The 16,639-nt window shown below is 42.8% G+C and overlaps 1 protein-coding gene across 1 annotated transcript in view; it reads right to left on the bottom strand.

Moving 5' to 3' along the window:
* The window catches only part of galnt13 (polypeptide N-acetylgalactosaminyltransferase 13), a 403,934-nt gene that overhangs the window by 96,628 nt on the left and 290,667 nt on the right, over positions 1–16,639 (bottom strand). The window contains exon 7 of the mRNA XM_067987444.1: positions 11,891–12,008. Coding sequence (XP_067843545.1) covers positions 11,891–12,008 — 118 coding nt within the window. The remainder of the gene's footprint in view (positions 1–11,890; positions 12,009–16,639) is intronic.

Consider the following 16,639-nt stretch of genomic DNA (forward strand, 5'->3'; position numbering starts at 1 on the left):
TTGATTCCACTCTTATCTATCCAATCATAGCCAATTCATCTCTTGCAATTCCTGCTCCTCCTGCCCCTGTACTTTTATAGCCGGAGTTCCCCAAGGATCTATCCTTGCGCCCCTCCTCTCCCTCTTCTACATGCTGACCCTTGGCATTATCATCTGCAGACATGGGGTCTGCTTCCACATGCATCCTGACAACACCCAGCTCTATTTCTCCACCATCACTCCTGACCCCTCCACGGCCACTGTGTTGTCAGACTGTTCCATATCCAATCTTGCCACTAACTCCATCCCCTCCCCTCAGGCTGAACCAGACTGTTCACAAACTTAGTGTCCTATTTGACCCTGAGCTGAGCTTCTGACTCCATATCCTCTCCACCACAAAGGCCACCAACTTCCTCCTCCGTAACATCACATGTCTCGAACCCCTACCTCAGCCCATCTGCCGCTCAAACCCTCATCCATGCCTTTGTTCTCTTCAGACTCCATTAATAAAATAAAACAAGGTGAAGACAACTGCACAGCAATGTTCCTTCTAATTTTTTTCGGCCATGTGCGGGATGAACTTGGGTTTGTGCATCATTATAAAGGCTGTGTGCACCACCATAAAAAAAAACACAACTTTGAATAGAACATCTTTCTAGAAAACATGATTCAGGGTATACAACAAACAGAACAAATATTCAAAATAATGGGTAATTGTAACAATTTAATGTTATATTGACTGATAAATGTCTATGCTTTATGAAATGGGTTTCTTAAGTAGCATTAGGATTGAGCAGACCAGTCTCATTTTATTTTATTCAAAATTATCTGATGGGAACAATTCCAATCAGCTTTTTGTTAAATCATCTTAATGACTCTGATTCAAACAGAAATAAGTTGTGTGCAATCAGAATTTTTAAATTGAGTCAGAAATTCAAAACAGCTGTCAAATCAGTCAGTGTGAATTTGGGGATCGGGAACAGTTTAATTAGAACTCTCCCTCTCCCCCACCACTCCATTGACTCCTCAGCAGGGTTTAAAAAATGATTGCATTAAAATTGTACATCTGGCAGGTCTCATTAGTTTTGGCTGCTTCTACGTAACGCAGGGAGCAGATTGGTCATGGGCCCATCATCTGTAATTGGATGGAGGTGCCTGGTCTGTGATTGGATGGAGGTGCCTGGTCTGTGATTGGGTGGATAGGTCCGGACTGTGATTGGCCACTGATAAACGCATCCGTTTTAGATTATGCTTCCTGGCCTGGTTTCCATGTAGCCAATCAGCTGCTCACTGACTGCATTTCCTTGCAATGCGATAAACAATGTCGCGGCTGAGGCCGGAGCCGCTGGATCGGACACTTGGACCCTCCCCAGCACCAGAGGCAGAGCAGCCCGCCTGGGGCTGGAGCACTGGAGATCGGGGAGGCAGAGCTGGAGAAGGGCCTAGGGCCTGGGCACTGGCCAGTATGGGAGAGGAGCCTGGGGTCTGGCGAGTGTGGGACAGGGGCAGAGAGCACTGGTTTGGGGCACGGACGGAAAGGTTAAGTGTGCGGCACACAACAGACTGCTGCGCGGCCGCACATGCAGGCAGCTTAGAGGGAACAATGCTGCACAGCCTATCCTCGCAACCCAAAATTTTAAACATGTTGGAGCTTTGTAAAATAAGAGTCTGGAAAAATAATTCTCTTTCCACAGAATTTATTTTTAAAAAATGAAACAACTCTCCTCATGGTCTAATGAATACAATGCCCAAAGTCATAAAGCCAACTAATTCAGTCTATGTTGAGCAAGCTGATCTTTGCTGAGGCAGTAATTGGGATTCTACAATTGGCCTGAAAAGGTTTTTTACAAAATCAGACACGGTTTTGTACTCCTCATTGCCATTCACTAGTTTTCTTGGAAAGTATGGATATCGGATGAGGATAAGTTTTGGTTTAGTTGCAATGCCCTCTATGGGTAAAAAGCCCGCTGACACTCATTACCTCAGTTCACACATGAAGAATGGCTAATTGGGCAAAATTGGGCACCTGGCACATCCAAAACTGTATCCCACCAAAAGTCAATGTCTTCAAGACAGGCTGGCAGAAAATCAGGTAAAAAATTAAGTTTCTTTATGTGCTTAATTTGTGCATTGCATCTAAACTCCTGCTTTTCACCAAGGGAAAAAAGAAAATGAACATTAGCACAGAGTCACAGAGCTTCTGAGCAGCCATCTCACTTGTACAGATTAAAAATTGCAGCTTCTCCTTCTTAGCACAAATTTAAAAACACATACATTGTGTTTGCACTAGGGACAGTAGTTATAACAGAGGATTTTCTTAGTTATATTGTCAGTTTGACAATATAACTAAGAAAATCCTCTGTGAGGAGGAAATGATAAAAATCTGCACTAAGCATGGTGACCTTTAAGAAGCTGTTATCAAAGAATCATAGAAATTTACAGCACAGAAGGAGGCCATTCGGCCCATCATGTCTGTGCCAGCCAAAAAAGAGCTCTCCAGCTTAATCCCACTTTCCAGCTCTTGGTCTGTAGCCTTGTAGGTTACGGCACTTCAAGTGCATATCCAAGTACTTTTTAAATGAGTTGAAGGTTTCTGCCTCTACCATCCTTTTAGGCAGTGAGTTCCAGACCCCCATCACCCTCTGGATGAAAAAAAATCTCCTCAACTCCGCTCTAATCTTTCTACCAATTATTTTCTACCAATTAGCCAAGAGTGGCTTGGTAGCACCAGTACTGACCGAGCTGGTGGAGTCCTGAAGGACATAGCTGCCAGACTGGGCCTGAGCAGGTGGCGAGTGAAACAACACGAGGGAAAAACCTACTTGACCTCGTCCTCACAATCTACCTGTCGCAGACGCATCTGTCCATGACAGTATTGGTTGGAGTGACCACCGCACAGTCCTTGTGGAGACAAAGTCCCGTCTTCACACTGAGGACACCGTCCATCGTGTTGTGTGGCACCACACTGTGCTAAATGGGATAGATTCAGAACAGATCTAGCAGCTCAAAACTGGGCATCCATGAGGTGCTGTGGGCCATCAGCAGCAACAGAATTGTTTTCCAACATAATCTGTAACCTCATGGCCCGGCATATTCCTCACTCTACCATTACCAACAAGCCAGGGGATCAACCCTGGTTCAAAGAGGAGTGTAGAAGAGCATGCCAGGAGCAGCACCAGGCATACCGAAAAATTAGGTGACAACCTGGTGAAGCTACAACACAGGACTACATGCATACTAAACAGCAGAAGCAATATGCTATAGACAGAGCTAAGCGATTCCACAACCAACGGATCAGATCAAAGCTCTGCAGTCCTGCCACATCCAGTCATGAATGGTGGTGGACAATTAAACAACTAACAGGGGGAGGAAGCTCCATGAGCATCCCCATCCTCAATGATAGCAGAGTCCAGCACGTGAGTGCAAAAGACAAGGCTGAAGCGTTTTCAGCCAGAAGTGCCGAGTGGATGATCCATCTTGGCCTCCTCCCAATATCCCCACCATCACAGAAGCCAGTCTTCAGCCAATTCGATTCACTCCACGTGATATCAAGAAACGGCTGAGTGCACTGGATACAGCAAAGGCTAAGGGCCCCGACAACATCCCGGCTGTAATGCTGACGACTTGTGCTCCAGAACTAGCCGCGTCTCTTGCCAAACTGTTCCAGTACAGCTACAACACTGGCATCTAACCGACAATGTGGAAAATTACCCAGGTATGTCCTGTCCACCAAAAGCAGGACAAATCCATTTCGACCAATTACCGCCCCATCATCTACTCTCGATCATCAGCAAAGTGATGGAAGGTGTCATCGACAGCAATATCAAGCAGCATTTACTCACCAATAACCTGCTCACCAATGCTCAGTTTGGATTCCGCCAGGGCCACTCGGCTCCAGACCTCATTACAGTCTTGGTCCAAACATGGACAAAAGAGCTGAATTCCAGAGGCGAGGTGAGAGTGACAGCCCTTGGCATCAAGGCAGCATTTGACCGAGTGTGGCACCAAGGAGCTCTGGTAAAATTGAAGTCAATGGAAATCGGGGGAAAACTGTCCAGTGGCTGGAGTCATACCTAGCACAAAGGAAGATGGTAGTGGTTGTTGGAGGCCAATCATCTCAGCCCCAGGACATTGCTGCAGGAGTTCCTCAGGGCAGTGTCCGAGGCCCAACCATCTTCAGCTGCTTCATCAATGACCTTCCCTCCATCATAAGGTCAGAAATGGGGATGTTTGCTGATGATTGCACACTGTTCAGTTCCATTCGCAACCCCTCAGATAATGAAGCAGTCCGTGTCCGCATGCAGCAAGACATGGACAACATCCAGGCTTTGGCTGATAAGTGGCAAGTAACATTCGCGCAAGGCAAGTGCCAGGCAATGACCATCTCCAACAAGAGAGAGTCTAACCACCTCCCCTTGACATTCAACAGCATTACCATCACCAAATCTCCCACCATCAACATCCTGGGGGTCACCATGAACCAGAAACTAAACTGGACCAGCCACATAAATACTGTGGCTAAAAGAGCAGGTCAGAGGCTGGGTATTCTGTGGCTGGTGACTCAATTCCTGACTCCCCAAAGCCTTTCCACCATCTACAAGGCACGAGTCAGGAGTGTGATGGAATACTCTCCACTTACCTGGATGAGTGCAGCTCCAACAACACTCAAGAAGCTCGACACCATCCAGGACAAAGCAGCCCGCTTGATTGGCACCCCATCCACCACCCTAAACATTCACTCCCTTCACCACCGGCGCACCGTGGCTGCAGAGTGTACCATCCACAGGATGCACTGCAGCAATTCGCCAAGGCTTCTTCGACAGCACCTCCCAAACCCGTGACCTCTACCACCTAGAAGGTCAAGGGCAGCAGGCACATGGGAACAACACCACCTGCACGTTCCCCTCCAAGTCACACACCATCCCGACTTGGAAATATATCGCCATTCCTTCATTGTCACTGGGTCAAAATCCTGGAACTCCCTACCTAACAGCACTGTGGGAGAACCTTCACCACACGGACTGCAGCGATTCAAGAAGGCGGCTCACCACCACCTTCTCAAGGGCAATGAGGGTTGGGCAATAAATGCTGGCCTTACCAGCGATTCCCACATCCCATGAACGAATAAATTTTTTTTAAAAAATCTATGCCCCCTCGTTATTGACCTCTGTGCTAGGGGAAATAGGTCCTTCCTATCCACTCTATCCAGGCCCCTCATAATTTTATGCACCCAAATTAAATCTGCCCTCAGGCTCCTCTGCTCCAAAGAAAACAACCCCAGCCTATCCAATCTTTCCTCATAGCTAAAATTCTCCAGTCCTGGCAACATCCTCGTAAATCTACACTGTACCCGCTCTAGTGCAATCACATCTTTCCTGTAATGTGATCAGAATTGTATGCAGTACAGTAGCTGTGGCCTAACTAGTGTTTTATACAATTCTAGCATAACCTCCCTTTTCTTATATTCTTTGCCTTGGCTAATAAAGGAAAGTATCCCATATGGCTTCTTAACCACCTTATCTACCTGTCCTGCTACCTTCAGCGATCTGTGGATATGCACTCCAAGGTCCCTCTGTTCCTTTACACTTCTCAGTATCCTACCATTTATTGTGTACTCCCTTGCCTTGCTTGCCCTCCCTAAATGCATTACCTCACACTTTTCCGGATTGAATTCCATTTGCCACTTTTCTGCCCACCTGACCAGTCCATTGATATCTTCTTGCAGTCTACAGCTTTCCTCCTCACTATCAACCATATGGCCAATTTTTGTATCAGCTGAAAACCTCTTAATCTTGCCCCCTACATTTAAGTCTAAATCATTGATATATACCATGAAAAGCAAGGGACCTAGTACTGAGCCCTGCAGAACCCACTGGAAACAGCCTTCCAGTCACAAAAATACCGATCAACCATTTCCCTTTGCTTCCTGCCACTGAGCCAATTTTGGATCCAACTTGCCACTTTCCCTTGGATACCATGGCTTTTATTTTTCTGACCAGTCTGCCATGTGGGACCTTGTCAAAAACCTTGCTAAAATCCATGTAGACTACATCATATGTGTTACCCTCATCAACCCTCCTTGTTACCTCCTCAAAAAATTCAATCAAGTTAGTCAGACATGACCTTCCTTTAACAAATCCATGCTGACTGTCCTTGATTAATCCGTCCCTTTCTAAATGATGATTTATACTGTCCCTCAGAATTTTTTCCAATAATTTATTCACCAACGAGGTTAGGCTGACTGGCTGTTATTGTGGGATAACACAATGGTTTCAAAATTAAATATTTTTTTAAGTTCCTTTTGTTCCACAATTTTTGAAACATTGATGTTAATACTAAACATTATCTATTAGGCTGTGAAATGCCACAGATTACAAGTTGGCACTCACACACCCAATGGACGATTAGATGGAGATTTGAACCTTGAGACATACTTCATTGTACCTCATTTACTTATGGGTTTCTACTTAATGTCAAATCTGCTTTGCTTTTTGTAAATTTAAGGTAAACCATAGTTTCCATGGAAACTATTCGTAGTATCTGCTGGTTAGCCTTGGGTGTCATTGTAATGTCACGCATGGCAATTTCTTGCTTCGAACATCACTTTTTATTTGAGCAAATTAAGCAGGTAACATTTCCATATTGCTGAAGAAGCTGTGAGAAAAATAATCGTGTTTCGGAGAAACCAATTCACTTCAGGGAGATAACTGCAAGCTCCAATGTGTGCTCAATGTGACAGAATAGATTTAATATTGTCCTTCAGGATAACCATTTCTAGAAGGAAGACAGATGGGCTACTGCTTAAAGTTGCATTACTCATCAACTATTATATTTCAACTTTAATGACTCTAACACCAAATAATTATACACCAACCTCCTTGATTTATCTGCCTCATTTTTCTGATTAACTAATAAAAAATTAGAATTGGCTTGGGGTGGGACCAAACATTAAAAGGTACAATTTTTGAGCTGGTATACCACCAGGATTTAATGCCAGTACAAATAAAAATCGTGCACCACAATTTTGTAATTTCTTTTGCTTTGAAATCCCAATGGGAGAGATTTGCGAGTTGTACAAGCATTGTACTGACAGATGGAGACTGAGTTCCATTAAGTCTCTGGATAGGATATTAAATCTAGGATACACTTTTCCTTTCCAAATTGTTCTGACAATGAAAAGTCTGATACTCTTTGTGCCAAGTTGGGAATGCCAAATTCTGTATCCAAAATTTTAAGTTCCAGAAATCTGTAATTATACTTGTTTACTATGTAATCATGACTTTTCCATTGAGCTTCCAAAACTCAGAATGTTGATTTTCAAAATTGTTGATCTCAGTTACTGATCAGAAACGTTTTTACTACCTATCATTTTGCTCCATGCTTGAACTACATGTTTAAAAAGACTATCATAGAAGATTATGAGCGTTCTTGTAAATATTTTAATATCTTTTAGAAAGGTAAAATGGAGGTGCTCACCAACATCATAGATGACTCCCTTTGCACAGATGCTATTATGCCTAAACAGAATTTTCATTTGTACTGGCATAATATTCTCTGCAACTACAACTGTGGCATGCTATCCTTCCTGCTCCGCCTCGTCTTTTCTCCGATGTTCGCCTCTCAATCAAAACTGCCATCACCTCTCCTTTGGTATCAGCCGTGGTTCAGTGGTAGCACACTCGCCTCTGAGTCATAAAGTTGTGGATTCAAATCCCACTCCAGAGACTTGAGCACATAATCCACGCTGACACTCCGATACAGTACAGAGGGAGTGCTACACTGTCAGAGGTGCCATCTTCAGATGAGACATTAGACCAAGGCCCTGTCTGCCCTCTCAGGTTGACATATAAGATCCAATAGCATTATTTTAAAAATGAGTAGGGAAGTTCTCCCTGGTGCCCTGGCCAACATTTACCCCTCAATTAATATCACTATAACAGATTATCTGGTCATTGCTGTTTGTGGGACCTTGCTGTGCACAAATTGGCTGCTGCATTTTCTACATTACAACAGTGACTACACTTCAAAAGTAATTGGCTGTAAAGCGCTTTGGGACGTCCTGAGGTCGCGAAAGGTGTATATAAGTCTTTCTTTCATATTTTTTCTCAAAAAACACCCCGAATCACTTCATCCTCTCTATTTACCATCCCATCAGTAACCTCCCTTTCCTTTCCAATATCCATCAACATGTCACCCTTCCCAAAACCCCTTGTTCAAATCCAGATTCCACCCTGTCCATTAAGATTGCTCCAGTCAAAAACATCAGTGACATCCTCTATGACTGCAACTGTGGTGCATAATCCTTTCTTGTCCTCCTTGACCTTCCTGCAGCATTTGGCAGTTAACCACTCCATCATCTCACATCTGTGGCCCACTTCCAGAAGATAGCCCTCACTTGATTACACTCCCACCTGTCTCAATGTAGCCAGCATATCTCCAGCATCAGCTTCTCCTTCCACCCCCACCCTGCACCTTAACCCCAACGATCCATCATTCACCCCCTGCTTTTCCTCATTTACGTGATCCTCGTCTCAGAAATGATGTGCAGATATAGAATCAGTTTCCATAAGTACATTGATGACAGCAGCTGTTTTATCTAGGAACATAGGAACAGAATTAGACCATTCAGCCCCTCGAGCCTGCTCCGTCATCCAATTAAATCATGGCTGATCTGCACCTCAACTCCATTTACCCACCTTTGCTCCATATCCGTTGATACCCTTACCTAACAAAAATCTATCTATCTCAGACTTGTAAGCTCCAATTGTACTAGAAGCCCCATTTTGGGGCAAAAGAGTCCCAGATTTCGACTAGCCTTTGAGTAAAAGTGATTCCTAATTTTGCACCTGAATGGCCTAGCTCTAATTTTAAGATTAAGTCCCCTTGTTCTTGATTCCTCCACCAGAGGAAATAGTTTCTTCGTATCTACTCTATCAAATCCTTTTTACATTTTAAAAACCTCGATCAGACCATCCTTTAATCTTCTATACTCAAAGGAATACAAGCCTGAGTTATGCAACCTGTTCTCATAATTTAACCCTCTAAACCCTGGTATCATTCTGGTGAATCTGCGCTGCACCCCCTCCAAGACCATTATATTTTTCCTGAGGTTCAGTGCCCAACACTGAACACAGTACTCCAGATGGGGTCTGACCAAGGCTCTGTACAACTGAAGTATAACTTCTTCCCCTTTGTATTCCAACCCCTTAAGATAAAAGCCAATATTCCATTAGTCTTTTTGATTGCTTCTTGTACCTGTCTACTAGCTTTTAATGGTTTGTGTACTTGGATTCCCAAATCTCTTTGCTCCTCTTCAGTTTCTCAACATTTAGAAAAGATTCCAATTTGTCTTTCTTGGGTCCAAAGTGGATGACCTCACACTTGCCCACATTGAATTCTATTTGCCATAGTTTTGCCCACTCACTTAATTTGTCTATGTCCCTTTGCAACTTTCTGCTCCCATCTGCACTACTTACTGTCCCCTCCTAGTTTAGGGTCATATAGTCATACATATATTTACAGCAGAAATTGTTTTACCAAACTAAAACAAGAAAGAACTGCTCCATTTTTGTCACAGCTTTCAATCTCCCTTATATGAAGCACCTTGGGATGTTCATAATGTTAAAGCCGATACATAAATACAAGTTTGTTGATATTTACATTTGACAGGAGAATTATACCATGTAATACACAATGCATTACAATATAGTATATCTCCCATGGCTTTACTGATGGATATAAAAAAACTCTCTCTTCTGTTTCTTTGCCAACCTATAATTATTTCTGAAGCTAATTTGCACTCCAACCTTCAGTTGCAGCAAACAAAATGGCCTCCTAAATGCAGTATCTGACTACCACTTATATAGTGGCGGCAATAATTTGGAGCAGAAGTTGGGGAAAATGTGTCAGAAGGGGTAGATACATCCACCTGACCCTATTTAAATGTGGCAGAGCAGGCTCCCGGCAGGCCTTAAAGGGGACTGGAGATTTTTTGGGAGAATAATTCTGGTGCAATTTTAGACTGGCAGTTTTGAGGTGGGAGGCATTACCAACCCATTTTACTGTTTACCACCCTAATACCACCAGAAGATAAGTGGTAATACAGAGCAAAATCCAACCCATGGTCTCCTAAGAAAAGCTGTGCAGCATATTAAAACCCTGTTCATAGAAGACTAGAACAATCAGGAAGGCAAATGGTATATTGGCCTTTATTGAAGTGGTTAGAGTACAAGAATAAGGAAGTCATAGAATCATAGAAGTTTACAACATGGAAACAGGCCCTTCTGCCCAACATGTCCATGTCGCCCAGTTTATACCACTAAGCTAGTCCCAATTGCCTGCACTTGGCCCATATCCCTCTATACCCATCTTACCCATGTAACTGTCCAAATGTTTTTTAAAAGACAAAATTGTACCCGCCTCTACTACTGCCTCTGGCAGCTCGTTCCAGACACTCACCACCCTTTGAGTGAAAAAATTGCCCCTCTGGACCCTTTTGTATCTCTCCCCTCTCACCTTAAATCTATGCCCCCTCATTATAGACTCCCCTACCTTTGGGAAAAGATTTTGACTATCTACCTTATCTATGCCCCTCATTATTTTATAGACTTCTATAAGGTCACCCCTAAACCTCCTACTCTCCAGGGAAAAAAGTCCCAGTCTATCCAACCTCTCCCTATAAGTCAAACCATCAAGTCCCGGTAGCATCCTAGTAAATCTTTTCTGCACTCTTTCTAGTTTAATAATATCCTTTCTATAATAGGGTGACCAGAACTGTACACAGTATTCCAAGTGTGGCCTTACTAATGTCTTGTACAACTTCAACAAGACATCCCAACTCCTGTATTCAATGTTCTGACCAATGAAACCAAGCATGCTGAATGCCTTCTTCACCACCCTATCCACCTGTGACTCCACTTTCAAGGAGCTATGAACCTGTACTCCTAGATCTCTTTGATCTATAACTCTCCCCAACGCCCTACCATTAACGGAGTAGGTCCTGGCCCAATTCGATCTACCAAAAGTCCTGCTGCAAATGAACAGGGCTTTGGTGAAACCACACTTGGACTACTGTCTACAGTTTTGATCTCCTTACCTAAGGAAGGATGTACTTGCCTTAGAGCCGGTGCAACTAGATTGATTCCTGGGATGAGAGGGTTGTCCTACGAGGAGAGTTTGAGTAGAATGGGCCTATAATCTCTAGTGTTTAAAAGAATGAGAGGTGATCTCATTGAAACATATAAGATTCTGAGAGAGCTTGACAGGGTAAATACTGAGAGGCAGTTTCCCCTGGCTGGAGAGTCTAGAACTAGGGGGCATAGTCTCAGGATAAGGGGTCGGCTATTTAGGACTGAGATGAGGAGAAATTTCTTCTCTCAGAGGGTTTTGAATCTTTGGAATTATCTACCCAGGGTGCTGTGGATGCTCAGTTGTTGAGTATATTGTATATTCAAGACTGAGATCGATACATTTTTGGGCTCTAAGGGAATCAAGGGATATGGGGATCACACGGGAAAGTGGAGTTGAGGTCGAAGATCAGCTATGATCTTATTAAATGGCGGAGCAGGCTCAAGGGGCCTATGGCCTACTCCTCTTATTTCTTATGTTCTTATAACATATCTTACTTCAGTAGCACATTTTCTTATCACTAGAATTTTCTCCAGCAAACTATTAGTCAATTCCTTATTTGATGTATTTTGCTTTTATTGTACTTTGCAAATCATCCTCTTTAAAGTTCAGTCAAAACTATGCACTATGTGCTAAACCAATAGTTAATGAGTAGCTGGAAAAATCAATTTTTGATAACATTTTTTTATATAAGTTATTTTGTTGACAAATTCTATGCAAATATTTAAGATTAAATGTATCATTTTGACACAAACATTAGTAGTAAGATAAACCATTTACTCACCCTAAAAGACATCTCCAGGTTCTCTCCACCCCAAATATCCATCCCTGCATCGTATGTTCCAATTTCTTCAAAATAATCCCTGTCAATGGAAAACAAGCCCCCTGCCATGGTAGGTGTCCTAAAAGAAAGACGAGAACTCATATTTGGTCCCCCAGTACAGACAACTGCAATTCATGGTAAATCTACTGGTTTAGTGGTCAAAGTATTTGTGAAGTCCCTCAAAGAAACCCTAGTGATTTAAGCTTCTGGAGCAGATGTTTTTACTTCTTTGTAGTGTACTGATACTTAGAAATCTACCTTAACAGCAAGGAAACCTATTTTTCTGAATTGAGAATGTTGGTTGGATTTACATGTCTGTTATTTAAGAATTATCAATATCAGTGGAGAATTCTTCCACTCATTATCCATTAAACATTAAAATCATACTGATACAGGTCAGGACAGAATATTTATGGAATTTTGTCAAAAAAGAACAAGTTAAATATTACAATTTTAGTAAAAACAAAACCTTTAGCAATGCATTTCAGGCAGTTTATTCCTATTTACTTGGCTATCTCCTGTGGCATTGCTCACATGGACCATTCAGGAGTTGAGTCAGAGCACTCAATGTGAGCCTGTCTGGCTGGTGAGCAGAGCTGGAGGACTCAAGGTGGGCTTATTTAGACTAGGAGTATAGTAGATGGACTCAAGGCAGAGCGGAGCAGGAGGTCGAGAAGGACGAGGAGGGATAGTGCACCACAGTCACAGACAATAACCGAGGAAAGGGAACCGTTTACAATATCAGCTAGCGTGGGGGCCAGGAAGGGATGTTGGGTGATCAGCAGTTTAATGGAAATAGGGTCGAGAACAGGAGGTGAGTCACATGGGCAAGATGAGCTCGAGGGAGATGGGAGAGAAACTAGGGCAGGGCTATAACAGGGGGGAACCTTGGGGGAAATTTAACTTGTTGGGCAAGGGGAAAGGGGAATGTGGCAGAGGCAGCTGAACAGATGGTCTCAATCTTAGTGAAGTCTATAAGCTCCTCGCATTTGTTGTTGGAGGTGAGGGTGGAGGGGGCAAGAGAGAGATGTTTAAGGAGATGCTTGGTTGTGGAGAAAAGAAGCAAGGGGTTATCTTTGCATTCCAGCATGATCCTGCAACATTTAGTGATTCATTTCAGCTTAGAAAATACAGTCAGAGTGTGGAGTCATGCATATGTTATCTAAACACACTTCAAACACTGACAAATTGCAAAACAAAATCACCTCCGGTAACAGCCCATGTATAATAAACTCCAGGAAAATACAGGATAAGGCTTCCATTCTTAAACAAATCAAATTCAGGACATTGCTATTCTACTGTATCCAAAAGAACACTTTCAAAGTACAGGAAATGTATGCTTCTTTGCAATCTGAGCCTGTTTTAGTCCATAATTATGTAATAATAATAATTAAATCTCTCATTTGATATGTAAATATACTTAAAACACCATCTCCAGGACATCAAATAAGTGACACGTTATGCCAATGGTACAGCAGTTACAGCTCCATATCCATTATGTTTCATTCTGTGCTTGCAGCAGAGGTAAGAAGTTGCTTGACATTTCTCCATAGAGACCATTAAGGTTCAGCGATGCCTTCTTCTATGCCTTTGAGGCTCAAAACTGTGAACAATATCAATGTCATTCCATACTGTAATAAAGGCCAACAGATCAACTTAACAGATGGTAGTCATTGTAAAGTGACAGTTTTGCCTTACAGAGTAACATTTGTTAAATGTAACTGTTAGATAGTACCCTAATTAAATCTTATCCTTTACTAGAAAAAGGAGAAACCAGGAAATTGAGTTTGTTCACTGTATCTATCCCCCAGCTGTACTTTTCGTTAGACATATAGCAGTTAGGAATAAAAGCCTCCTTAGAGCAGAGAAGGTTAAGGGGAGATTTAATAGAGGTTTTCAAAATCATGAAGGGTCTTAATAGAGTAAATAAGGAGGAACTGTTTCCAGTGGCAGAAGGGTCAGTAACCAGAGGACACAGATTTAAGGTAATTGGCAAAAGAACCAGAGGCGAGACGAGGAGGAATTTTTTTATGGAGCGAGTTGTAATGATTTGGAATGCACTGCCTGAAAGGGTGGTGGAAACAGATTCAATAATAACTTTCAAAAGAGAATTGGATAAATACTTGAAGGGGAAAAATTTGCAGAGCTATGGGGAAAGGGCAGGGGAATGGGAATAAATGGATAGCTCTTTCAAAGAGACGGCACAGGCACAACACGCCGAATGGCCTCCTTCTGAGCTATATAATTCTATAATTCTAATACTGTGTACCCATTCAATGGCCATAAATGCGGAAGACTGAGATTTGAGTCCACTCTATAACTACAATCCCAAATCCCAAGGTTGGGGTCATTTGAATACGCCTATCGTGGCACAACAGAGACAACCACCATGCTGAGGAGGCAGAAGTTGAAATGACACCTCATCATTCCAAAAGGGGAGGCCTGATGCCCGAAATGGACTGAAGAGGATAGGAGTAAAAAATATGTAAATCTTCTTATCAGACCTCCTGGCCATTTATTCAATAGGATTGATTACCATTCTCTTCAAAGCTGTTGGGGCTCTCCCTTGGTTCAGAATGGGACCTACACCGGATTTCAGGAGGCATAAGCCCTGCTGGACCTATTGGGGTGATAAGGGCAGAAATCCCAGAGTACTCCAGTATACGTCCAGACATGCCTCCAAAGTTGGCCCTAGACGCAAGGGGAAGAAGTAACGGGCAGAAACCCAGCAGAACCGGATCGACTCAAAATTGCAGTTCCCCTGCCAGGATCACATCACATTTCTACCACCCCAAAACAGAACTTTTCCCTCAACTATTCTCTTAGTTACATTATTATTATTTGTAATTCGCTATAACTTTTAATGAAACTGCTGTTGTACATCTTACGTCTGTTACATATCTCGTTCTGGTGCCCTTTAAGATGCTACATTGGCGTTAAAATGAATCCCTTCTTACTACACTGAATTTAAGTTATCTGTATCTCACATCAATTATTCTCACAGGTGGAAATCATTTTTTGACAGGAAGCAAAAATGTAATTGACAGATCAACTAGACTAACAAAATTACCAAGAATCATTGGTAACTGATAGATATCATGAGACAACAACTTGCATTTATGACAGAGCTATGGGGAAGGAGCAGGGGAATGGGGCTAATTGGATAGCTCTACCAAAGAGCTGGCACAGGCATGATGGGCCGAATGGCCTCCTTCTGAGCTGTATCATACTATGATACGATGAAGAGTAATAATCACTGAATAATTATATTTCTCTATGATATATTGCTATTTGTGACAGAATTTTCAGCTGCTTAGACTCTACTTTCTGGATCTCTAAGTAAACTCATCTAGCTCTTTACTTCTTTCTCTTCCTTTAAAAACCTTCTCAAAACTCACTTTTTCATCCAAGCCTCACACACCCCTCCAAAATGCTCTTCCCACCTCAACATTTCCTCTAACTGCTACTCTCTAAAGTGCCATAGTTGTCTTGTATGTTGAAGGCACTATATAAATGCAAGTTGTTGTTGTCATTATCCCTCTTTTCAAAGGTAATTTTCTGACTACTCTGACATAAAATGCAACCCATTTATTTCCCTGGTGCTTCCCTTGGTAACAGTGTGCAGTGTTTCAGTGTTTATCTTCTACCTATCATACCTCAGCGGAAGGATTAAGAGTGCTGATAACCTGCTGCTCTTCAATGAGGCCCTTAAAGGATGCCAATGGCTGTGTAGTTCTTGGTGCTGGATCATGAGATAGCCCTGCAACTATTGCCAGAAATTCAGACCTTGTGCTGGCTGGCTGCTCCTACTCACTAGTACTTTGTGAATCCTTTCAGCTGAGTTGAATGGATGTGACATACCTGTCTCATCCATACTTCCTCCTGTCATGTCCCTGGTGCTACACATTTGTCCCAGATATTCAGTGATCTGTTTGAGAACAGATCATTGGCTACCATTGAAGAGTGTGAGCCCTAACACCAAGGTTATCTCAATCTTAACTCCTTGTCTGCTCAATCCATGATTGAGGACCTCCTGTAAATTAGAGCCCCAGGTCTCAGTAACCTCAGTCAAACCATTCATGAGAGAAAAAGCATCTTCACTTTGAACTTCTGTCCTCAGGAGCTCCCCTGCAGATACTGATGGAGGTTCCATTCGTTCCATGGTGGACAGGATGTTTCTGTATCACTCCTGCATTGTTGCAGTCATGTCAGAGGAATGATGTTGGATCAGCACTTCTACAGTCTCTTAATATATCATATAGCATGCTCTGAACATGTCAATAGATTGCACTGAGCTTTTCTGCTCATAAGCTCAATAGTCAGCTAAGGTAAGAATCCATGGTCCCTACAGCACAGAAACACTTGGGCCAGGTGTCTATTCTGCAGTTTCCTGCTCCTCTGTTGATCCCACCACTAATTCCTCCTCACGTGCTGGTTACTTCACCAGGTGCTCCCTCCTAACCCAGACTATGTGAATCTCCCAAAGTGGATATATCTGAGCTGGTGTCTGTGCGATCAGGTGTGTGTCATGGATGGTCCAGACATGGACCTGATCTACTCTGGTGCTAGGACCATCATCTTAGGAGACTCCTATAAAAAGAGAAACAGAATATTTGTTACCATAGTGCCTGTATGAAATGGCTGTGCACAGAGTGCACCTTGTGAATACACTGAGTGCTGTACTGCTGTCGTGTAGAATGTGCTTGGGTC

Source organism: Heptranchias perlo, chromosome 7 (assembly GCF_035084215.1).
Source record: "Heptranchias perlo isolate sHepPer1 chromosome 7, sHepPer1.hap1, whole genome shotgun sequence".
Lineage (NCBI taxonomy): Eukaryota > Metazoa > Chordata > Chondrichthyes > Hexanchiformes > Hexanchidae > Heptranchias > Heptranchias perlo.